The sequence below is a fragment of the Achroia grisella genome, unplaced genomic scaffold (assembly GCF_030625045.1).
Source record: "Achroia grisella isolate CSIRO2021 unplaced genomic scaffold, CSIRO_AGI_Agris_v1 utg109, whole genome shotgun sequence".
Lineage (NCBI taxonomy): Eukaryota > Metazoa > Arthropoda > Insecta > Lepidoptera > Pyralidae > Achroia > Achroia grisella.
This window is the reverse complement of record NW_026712573.1, coordinates 7,553,422-7,565,130: the sequence shown is the minus strand read 5'-3', so window position 1 is coordinate 7,565,130 and position 11,709 is coordinate 7,553,422. Positions and strand designations below refer to the sequence as shown.

General features: G+C 34.3%; 1 protein-coding gene across 1 annotated transcript; it reads right to left on the bottom strand.

Annotated features, from left to right (window-relative positions):
* Positions 1-1,991: 1,991 nt before the first annotated feature.
* LOC131845496 (protein ABHD18) lies at positions 1,992-9,813 on the bottom strand. The gene is made up of 10 exons (XM_059194566.1): positions 9,563-9,813; positions 9,398-9,482; positions 8,358-8,540; positions 7,085-7,197; positions 6,679-6,817; positions 4,748-4,837; positions 4,007-4,541; positions 3,480-3,878; positions 2,987-3,122; positions 1,992-2,607 (listed from the first exon to the last, which is right to left on the bottom strand). Exons 1-10 carry the CDS (start codon positions 9,652-9,654, stop codon positions 2,541-2,543), a joined length of 1,839 nt encoding a protein of 612 aa, XP_059050549.1. The 5' UTR covers positions 9,655-9,813; the 3' UTR covers positions 1,992-2,540.
* Between the last annotated feature and the right edge of the window lie 1,896 nt (positions 9,814-11,709).

The window sequence follows — 11,709 nt, the reverse complement described above, 5'->3', positions numbered from 1 at the left end:
TAGAAAGGTATATTACGAGCTAGAAACATGGGTTATATATTTTTAAAAACTAGAGATCCATAAAATAATTGCACCTCTGTAAAGCCGAGTGGGTCGCTAGTATACTATATTGCACTGTATGGAACACAGTCACCTAGATACATCAAAATAATAATTGCATTTAATAATGTCTAGTTTAATAATGTTAGAATAAATTTGCAAGTATTTCTAACTATCTTGTCTGCTTCATCCGCTTTAAATAAAGCCTACATTTTCGTCTCTTGTCTATTTTGCTCTCAAGTAAAATTGTTATAAGGCTACGATAGTCCTATAAGGATATATGCATATATATAGAAATTATATGTTCTTTCGAATTATTTATATATTAGAATAAATGTGAAATGCACATTTATTCTAAAATATTAAAGTCCTGCGGTGGATGTTTTAATTTTTCAGATAATAGATTATTTTGAGATGTTTGCACATTATAAAAGAAATCTTATTTATTACGTTATATCGGTAAAACACGTAATATTTCGTAGCATTCAATGGTTGGCCTCATATTATTTAAGTATAGAAACAATGTGACGGCCAAATGTTGAGTAGTTTTAAGTAATCTTCAAGAAAGTTGAATGTTATTTGCCATCAATGACCACACACGTTTATGATTATTACCTTCCAATATGTTCCCAATTGTGCTTTAAATATGGTCGATTTCAGATTAAACTTTTTTTCTATTATTTTAAAATTTTAATTAATATTAATAGGATACACGGAAAGGCTATGTAATCAGCTGTAATTATAAATACATTGTATGTATCGTTGAAGTCAGTTTTTTACTTACACGTACTATTTATTTATGTCGGAGTTTTGTTACAATGCGATAATGGTTGATAATTCTGAATAAAAAGTATTTGTTTCTCTATCAATATCTTTCATTGGTTATAAAAATCTACTTTTTTAATGCATGATGGAATGATGCTCTGACTTCGCTAATGACTGCGCTAACAGCTCTTGCGGGAGAACGATGTCAGGATGATAATGAAGTGAGGACGCTAAGCCTAACGTGGGGAATTAACCACGATAGTATGCAGAGGTATTTGTGTAATACTGATGGTGTTAACATCCTACTGCTGGGTAGACAGCATTTGTATCCATAAGTGTAATTACCCTACTAGGGGAAAGGGCAATGTGTACTGATGAATTCGTCACAATGGGCTAATTGATCTTACTCATTTTGTTATCCACCACTGGTGTCCGCCGGCGTAAACCTAGGGTAGGAACCAATCCATTATCATTGCTTACAAAAAATACCCTACTAGTACCAATTTCCCTTACTGGCCAAGTACTGAAACCTGGCAATAACAAGGCATCAAAATACTATATACACCAATCATTCCATTTGTTCTAAAATTAAACACTAGAAACTTATTGACATATTTTGTGGTTAATGAAAGAACACACTGACATTGTTATTTGTTTATTCGGTTTACTGTCGATTACGTTTCAAAAGAACAGTATGAAACTGGATTAAATTGAAATCCAGTTTGAGGTTAGACTCCGAAGTAGATAGGCAGGTACGCATGGAAAGCTATTTGATCATGAAATTAACTACTTTTTTACTGATTATAATGAAATGCCGCATTCGCCTCGCTTGCGGCTTATGCTGGCAGGGCACCAGTAGCGTATGATAAGATGAGCAGTAAGTTCATCTGAGCATATTCACCAGGATATGTCATAAATTCACAATGGTTTCCAGGAGAAACCGCGTGGACGTGAACCTTGCATTGTACATTGCTAGATATGGAGTGAGTAGCCCACATTACTAAGAAACCCCTTACCTTTCACTACTATGGGTTTATTCTAATGAATGTTTACCGTTAGCACAATGTTTTTGTTAATAATAGTGAAGTGCTTCCGCCATTGGCATGTTTTAATGCTATATTTGGATTTGGATTTGCTTTTGATCAAATAAATAGAATTCCGGAGTAATAAAAACAATATTTATTTATAAAAATATAGTTACACTTTACAATAATCTCAATAGAGAATAACATCTTATATACATGTGAGTCGGTAATAAAAAGTACCTAAAAGCATTGCACGATTGTAAATTTATCACTCCTAGTTTATAAACTCATTTTTGTACTTCATAGAAGGAATAATAATAGAATTCCCTTAACGTTTTTTATAATACATAAATATTTATCAATACTACAAACTATTGCTCGATGATATTGATTGCAAAAATTACAGAACATCAAAATTGTATATGAAAAAATATATGAATTATATTTCATGTCTATATGAAGTATATTTAAGAAAACAGACTAGATTTCTCTAAATGGGCAACTTGTGCAAAATATTGTGTTTTATATAAAGAGTAAATTTTAGCTAATAAATAGTAGAAATTAAATAGAATTCATAAGACAATTTAATTCATGATTATAGTAAAAACACTGTTGCTACAATTCCCTTGTTAACGTTGAGCAAACTAAATGGCAGGAACATCACATTAGATATAAAGAAGCCAATAAACAGGCTTCTCACATATACAGGTGTCAGTTAATGTGTTTACCATCTATCCATTTCTTTTTTGAGCGCTCGAAAGCTTCCTTTATACAGGACCTGTGTAAAAAAATATATCAGATATATATTAATTCAAATCTTATTGTTTTTATATATAAATTTAGAAAGAGTAAGTTTAAAAGAAGTAATAATAAATTGACGCGGATAAATGAAGTCAATTTATCCAAATTGACTTCACTTACTTCGAGACTTACTATTCAATTTGGGTAGGCAAGTGAAGTGTAACGAAAATCTATGCAAGGTATAGTTTATTATATAAAACTTAACAAAATCATTAAGGCGACGCTGGTCCAATTCGCGCTAAGTGCTTTTATAGTTAGTTACCTTGCAGATCGCGTGCTATAAAATTGAGCTCAAGTTTGCAATTATATATACCAATTATTTATTTATTTTATAAGAAATTGCATGTGATATATACCGGAAGAGTGACTGGTGAAGTATATAAGCGGAGACATGTCCAGCGTCGACGTATCGTACCTCAGCGCCGGGCCAGATCTCTTCGAGCCGACCGACGTCCTCGCGAGGAACGTATGCGTCGTGCTTCGCGCACACGGCTGTCGACGATATCGTTTTTAGAATACATCAATACGTAAAACTTACATTATCAATAACCACAGGCCATGGTACTAATTAACTTAGCCTATGGTGGGACATGTGGCGGTTGCCTATTTTTGTGACCGTAGCTTGTACCCGTTGCTTGGACCGTACCTTTTTCTAACCAGTTAAATAAATATAAAAAAATAATCATTAAATTGAGTTTCTAAATTAAACTATCATAATAATGGTAATTGGTAGCGGTAATTTTAAGTACTTATGTATGTATGTCGCAATTTACTAACAATAGATATGCGTAAATTTATATTAATTAAAAGAAAATCATAGTAATAGTTTTAGTAAATCATTTACTTTACCTATAATCAATGATGTATCGTATGGCACAGAGAAGTTACTTAAATGTGTGCACTCATCCATGATGCCTCTCATAAACTGTAATGCTTCTCTGTCCCTCCAATGGATCTTGTTTATATCAATCTTCTTTCCACTTGATCGCAGGAATGGCAAATTTACCCAAAAGTCAGAAGTCAAGTCTGAGACATTCCAGGATTTTTTCTCTGGTTTGCTATTGCCTTCTTTTTCTAATATGTTTACCTTCATTTCTGGTTTCTGTATAGTAGTAGGTTTTTCTTCGATGGATGGACTTTTTTGAATTTCAATCTCAGTGGATATGTTTGTTTGTATTGTTTCGTTAGCTGATGCTGTAGTATTCTGTGATGGCTGATGTGCTTCACTGGAATCAATTTTTAGAGTATCTGTAAAAGTTTACCAAGTTATTGATTTATATTATGTTGTCTTTAGGCTGCCTATGTTTTACCTGCCTACCCTGTGGTGACAATACCACGATATATTTAGATAATTTTATGACATAGTCAATACTTACCCATTTTGCATTTTAGTAGTATTCCTTTAATGTTCTCTTCATTTAACTTGTTAATATTTTCAATTTCTTCTGGATTCAATTCAAATTTATCATTCGATATCAGCTTCTCATACAAGATCCTAGTAATTTTATTCTCTTCTAATAATCTCTTTAATTCTTCTTTTAATTTTTCTATGTCTTCATACGACTTCGATCGTACAACATTTTTAGGCACTTTATTGTTTAGTTCTAAATTTTTACTAACATCTACAATATTTGGTGGGTCTAATTTGGCACGACTAGATTCTTTGTATGTAATATCTAGTTTCTTTTCTGTACTATTACACTTAACACTATTCAAAAGAGTTTTATCTGCTTGTGCGTTTGTTTGTGCTGTGTTGTCCATTTTCTGAGAGTAAGTTTGTGCAAACTTTTTGCCGGCCAGGAACGCCTCGTCGATTATTGTGACCATCTTAGACAGTTTCTCTCTGTAGATGCCATCTGACAAATATTGGTCCTCCAACAAGTCCCAGTTTATTGATTGTGACATAACACCCTGAAATAAGGTATGATTCTTTTGTTTATATGAAAATATATTTTAAAAATTTAAAAGATATTTGTTTTATATTTAATTTATACTGTGTGTGTGTGTGTGTGTGTATGTTATTTATATACACAAAGGTTAATAATCTTATAATTTAGTAAGCTGCATATGGATTATGATAATATAGGTACTGGTAAAACAAATATGTTATAAGATACCTGTAGAAATACTGCAGATGCTGTGGACCAGGACAAACATGGTACTAAAACTAAGGGTTTAGGCCAATTTGTTGCTGCCAGAGACGCCATCTGAAAACATTAAATATATATTTTTGTAAACATTATACTCTCAATATTCTATGACCATATGAAAATTTAATTTTCAAAAGGAAATTCTGTCTATTTAATTATGTAAATTTTTTTTGCCTATTGCTAAATGCAATGCGAAACTATGGTTTAGCATTTAGTACTTGTATAATAAAAATGTAATGATAATTGTTGCGGGTAAATAATATGATTTGCTGGTCGAGACGATGTATATTACAGATGATGATAAACTGAATGTGTACATAGAAATAATGATCTTATATACTAAATAAAAGTAGGAAAATATAAGGTGGGGTGACACAGTTTAGATACAGCAGTGCCTAGTAGACAATATTGAATTTGTCTTACTAGTTATTAAATGCAATTATTATTTTATGTATCTAGGTGACTGTGTCCCATAGATATTCCCCCCTTGAGAGAAAAAAAAATATATATTACACATAAAAAAAATTATAAAGGTTAATTGTAAAATTTAAGACGTTATCCATTTTAGTAACAATAAATATTCATTATACCCAAATAACGACGTAAATCTTCGACTGTCGTGGGTTTAGGGTACTCGTCGATTCTTGCGTTGGTTTCATCCCTTGGCTCGTTATATGATAACCAAGAAAATCCAACTCATTTGTGAAGAACTCGCATTTGCTCATATTAATTGTTTGCGGCGAATAATTTGATTTCGCTAGCGCTCTCTTTGGTCTGTGCTTGTTTTTTATTCACCGAGATTTTTGCTCCGGTGTCCACCAACATTCTATAGCCACTGTTAGAGTCGGTTATAGCTAGGCGGTTAGACGGATGAACAGCACAGCGTTCCGTCTTATTCTGTGTCGAATCTAGTTTTCCGACGGTTGTCTATAGGAGCGCGGCATGTCACGTTTGTATGCCTTTTCTTTATATTTGCGATGATATAATATAAATAATAGTAATTTTTCTGACTATGCAATGACCGTAGGTGCGAATTTGACCTAGATCGGTAGTTGCTGCGTCTGTTTGTGTGTGGCGAGCGCTTTTCGCGTATATCAGCAATTTCTGATCGCAGTGTCGCAATTAGTGACGACAGGTGTGCAATGACGTCGGCGGTAACTGTTGGCTGTACTTTTGTAGACAGAATTTTGGCTTTATTTTTCCAGTTTCAATTTTTCGTCCAGAGATTATATCCAGCAGGCAGTTGTGTTTACTGGGGGGTCAGTAGCACGGCAGGATCCTTGTTGCCCAGTATTGCCAACGAATTTTATGCCTCTTGAATTTCCGAGCCGGTGAGACCCGCTTCTGGGAAACCGGTGGAAATGTGCAATCGTTGGTGGTGCGCAGGATGCCGTCAGACAGAGATCTCTTGTTTGATCTCGTCGTTTTCCCAGGTATCGTCTCGACCACGTCGGCCAGATCACGTCGGGGTCACCACTGTTGCGGGTGAATAATAAGATGTTGGTCGAGACGATGTATATTACAGATGATGATAAACTGAATGTGTACATAGAAATAATGATCTTATATACTAAATAAAAGTAGGAAAATATAAGGTGGGGTGACACAGTTTAGATACAGCAGTGCCTAGTAGACAATATTGAATTTGTCTTACTCGACATTATTAAATGCAATTATTATTTTATGTATCTAGGTGACTGTGTCCCATAATAATTAACATCAAAACATTATTATGTGTTTAACTAATAAAATGTTTTTTTTTTTTCGGAAAATATACAAATACACAGTAATATATATATATATATATATATCTATTTATGTACTACTTTTAAATATCTCAGTTAATAATGTATTTAATCTTATTGTACTTGTTGAGACAGGTTTAAATTGATACTAACATGACCTCCCATTGATAGTCCTGTGACACCCAGTGGCCCGTATCCGTTGCGCTCGCACCAGTGGAATAGCACCAGCGACTCCAGGATAAGGCAGCCGCCCATTACGAATATATCTGATACATTATGTAGAGACGAACGACTGCAAATGAACAACATTATAGTAATTGACGAATATTGAAATTAGTGCTAATTTAAGATGATGATGATAATAGATACATACTAGTAAAAGCAGTGGAATCATGTTGGTACAAAAGATTGATGAAAAGGTAATGTCCAGGATGTCAAAACCAAAATTAAAGTTGAACCAGAGTTATAATTACAGATACCATATAATATAAGATTATGTTTATGTAGTTCATCATAATCTTTTCATATGGGAAGGGATTATAATTGTACAGAGACTTACACTTGATCGGTAGGTTTTCGAAGCCCATAGAAAGGATTTTCAAGTATAATACCGCCTATTCCAGCTTCTTTTAGTAATGGTTTCACCATTAAATTTCGTCGCCGCCAAAAAAACTGAAACGACCAAATATACTCATTTATACTGAACATGCTAACATAAGGAAAATAATACTCAAATAGAAGATTGAACAGTTAACTAATGAAATGAAAATTAACACTATAGAATATACTATATTATATAGTGTTAATTTTATTACACACAAAATACACAAATAATAATAAATAAATCTTTATTCCTTACAAGTTCACTAACACTAAAATTTTCGAAAACTATGTTAGTGAACTTGTAAGTAATAAAAATAAAATATACGACTTTGTGGGTGATCTGTGATACAAACACAATGACGCACATTATCATCAATATTATGGATTGGCGCCAACTTTTCTTTTAGGTTGTTGTTGCTGTTGTTGTCATGTTTACATTTACTATATATATGCATCAATACATTAGACAGTGTCAACATCTACTGTGACAACACTGAAGCTTAAGATAAGAGATCTTAGAGCTAAATTGATATTTGAATTGCTAGATACTAGATGTTTACAAAGAGGTAAGTGTTTACAAAAGTCTAATTATACCTTGAGGCTAAAATTGGACCATCATGTTTTGAGGAATTTTTATATAGACCGAAATTTATAGTCAAATATATAAAATGTTTTTAAACATATTAAAAACATAAACTTACATTCACATAGCTATAATATACTAAAAATATTTTCCGAAGTTTATATAATTATAGAACAGAATCTTTAATTATCACTATCTTCAAAATTATAGAATATTTATTTTTTAATTTTTCAAACTGATATTCCTATATTACTGTACATACAATTGTATTAGATATTTTTTTTTTCATCCTGCTAATCCTAGCTTATAGTACAATTCAAGAAGAATCGTGTGTTTCCAGAATTAGATTTGTTAAGGACTAGTCATTTGTAACAAGGTTCATGTTAATAAGTTATTGATTATTTATATCAGTCAAGTGATCTAAATTTATTAATCAACAGATTATTTAGTTTTTTTATGTATTTTACTGCCTAACCTGCAACTACCTACAACTAAAACAACTTACATAGCAACCTGCTGGGCAGCTGAAATAGGTGAGACTGAGTTACCCATGCATTTTTTATAGTCTATGTCTAGTCAAATAGTAAAATTGACTTTTTCAGGTTTACTATAATATAATTCTTGTAGGAAACAAAGATATACTTACATGATCACCGGTGCCCGCAAGATGAAGGCAAACTGGTTTACATCCTTTTTCTTGCCAATGCACAGGCAATAATGCTTGAAAGTGAGCCTTCTGAGCAACTTCAGGAACTATTCCAGGTAAATATTTTTCCAAAGGTGATAAAAAATATCCTTCCAGTAATTTGCAATCTGAGAAGTTCTGTTCCTGTAAAAATACAATTTGCAAGTAGAATAATGTTTACGAATGTGTAGGTACATGATAAATTAGCTGGGTCCAGATTACCTGGGTCATATCGTGAGAAGACTAGAAGACCATATGATTAGAAAAGTGTTTAAGATCAAACTTTATCAGCAGTGTGTATGTACTTGACTTACAAGGACCATAAAAGGTGCCATAAATAACGACCTATTAAACATAGACAAGAAGCCTTTGAAGACATAATTATTATGAGAACCAACCCCAAGATGGACAATGTCAGGCATTGTCCATCTTGGGGTTGGTTCTCATAAAAGACATAAAATTATGTTTAGGTGAAAAAAAAATCTTGGATTATTATGCTAATTATACTGAAGTCATATGATCCAAAGAATTAAAATTAAGCAATTGTTGCTTTTATTATAATTTAGTTTAATATGAATAGACCCTACTTTAATACTGAAAAAAATTGCTATTAACCTAAATTATGAGAAAATCCAACTGATTACAAAAATAATCATCATAAACCATGCAGAATTGGTGAAGATATCATTTCAGATAAAGACAAAGAATACATACAATAGAATTATTCAAGAAGTTATTTTTTAAATAGTAGCATCAAGGAAAAGTATATTAATTGACTTAGTAGACAATTGATTTGTGAATAATTTGTGTTTCAATAATATATATTTATATATATTTTTTATTACCTTCTATAAACTTTAAATATATGTTACATAAGCAACCTTGTTTGGTTTCACTCAAGGACAAATATATACACAATTTATTAATTTTATAGTGGAAATATAGCTGTCCTTTGAAATTTTAAATTAGTAACTTTTGCCTAAATACCTATATGTACTTACTTTTGTAATAGTAACTGGATAATCTTTATCAATCAATTTGTAGCATTCCTCGCGATTTGATACTACTTTTCTGAACTCAAATAACCTAAAAATTTAAAATAGCGTTGTAGTTAGATCAATGAATAATTCCAAACGAGTAATTTAAGTTACAATATATATTCAAACCTGCGTAAATTCTCCGGTTTACCCCAACCTTTCGTAAAAAACTTTGTTAAGAGAATACTTCTGTAGACTGCATCTAATTTGCTTGCGGACATGTTCTGATACTTAATGTAATAGTTTCAGTTTTAAAAAACTGAATCAGTGTCTTGAATAAATTTAAAATTAGATTTTGTTTCTTGTTTATAAGCTATGATATTATGTTTTATATAATAAATCACATATTGATGGTATTATACATGACATGAAGAACAGAAACAGACTGAGAGCCGACAATATATGAAAATGAAGGCTTGATTGATGTCAAACAAATGTCAGTTTGACAAACTTGCATAAAAATATGACATCAAATCAAAGATAATGGCTATGGGCTGAGCCCTTTTGCCTATCCTATATAAATATATCAAAGATACATATAAAGTGAGATTCAAGAACTTCATCATACATAAACAACATAAATGTCTTATCTATACATATAAATAAAATTGGAGTGTTTCTGTTTGTAATAATGAAATAACCGTTTTTTACTAAATGCATATGAATATAAATACAGTACATACACCAAAATATTATTTTTTTAAATGGTTGGACCGATTTTAACGGGGCTTTTTTGGTAGGTCGCTGATGTAACAAGGAGTAGGCTACTTTTATTTTTAAAGTTAAATTCCACGCGGACGAAGTCGCGGGTACAGCTTGTTATACATATATCAATGTTCATTACAATACAACAAAATATTTATTTTATTTCAGGTACCCTAATATTATCGAAGGGAGGGCATAGCTTGATGTATTTTGATACATCTTGCTCGACTTGGGGCGGCCCGAACTGGCGTAGTACCTCCACCAAGCAGAAAACCACAGCCAAATAGTGTTGTACTTGCGACAGCACTGTGTTCCTGTGGTGTGTAAGGTGACCAGAGCCCCGCGGGGACTGGTTGTGCTGGTGTTGAGGACCTGTGTGTTCAACAGTGCCGCGGGATTGCATAGGCGCGACGTGGTGGCACAGCGTTCAGGGAGACCCGGTGAAACGGCTAACCGCTGGCCGCCCGCAGGTTGTTGGGTTCCCGAACCCAGGGATTACTTAATCTCCGCCCTGGGAGGCTGAACCACCGCCTGCGCATAATCCCTGGTGTAGTAGTCGTGCCGGAGAAGGAGACCGGAGTGGACCCGGCTGCTACACCAGTGGGGGGACCGGGGCCCTTCCGGCCGCTGTGCCACCAAATTGCCAAACCTGTGCAATACTGAGGTGCATTGACACATACTTTGTCCTTTCTAATACCGGCGCGATCATTCCCCTCCAACCTTAAAAAAACAATACCCAAATGGCCAGAAAAAAGAAAAGGAATCGCATTAAATCAGCGGCACCCCTATCCACTATTAATATGGATTTCTGTAACATCAGGGGACTACACGGAAACATCAATGCGGTCCACCATCACCTCGAGACCGCCAAGCCGACCCTTCTGTTCCTTACGGAGACACAGATATCCTGTCCGGCTGATACGTCGTACCTTACGTATCCCGGGTATACACTTGAGCACAAATTTGTGCGTCGAGCTGGGGTATGTTTGTATGTCCGGGAGGATATTTGTTGTCGCCGCCTTCTTGGCCTAGAAAAAAAAGACCTGTCAGTACTATGGGTACGCGTAGATCAGGGTGAGTACACCGGTATCTACGCGTGCCTATACAGGTCTCATAGCGGTGACGAGGACACGACTCGTCTGTTTGAGCACCTTCAAATCACGTCTGATAAAGTTCTCGAGCAATATCCCTCCGCGAATTTAGTGATACTTGGAGACTTTAATGCCCATCACACCGAGTGGCTCCGTTCTCGAATCACTGACCATGCGGGGAGAACTGCTCACGAATTTGCCCTGGCCTATGGATTCTCACAACTGGTTCATTCTCCAACGAGAATACCAGATATCGAGACCCATACGAGCTCCTTACTGGACCTTCTGCTGACTACAGGTCCGGACGAATATGCAGTCACCGTGGAAGCGCCTCTTGGTTCTTCGGATCACTGTCTTATTCGATCCCAAGTACAGTGCACACAACCTGCCACACACCGAACACCTGGTCGACGTCGCATGTGGCATTATAAGTCAGCAGATTGGGACAGATTGCGAGAATTTTACGCGTCGTACCCATGG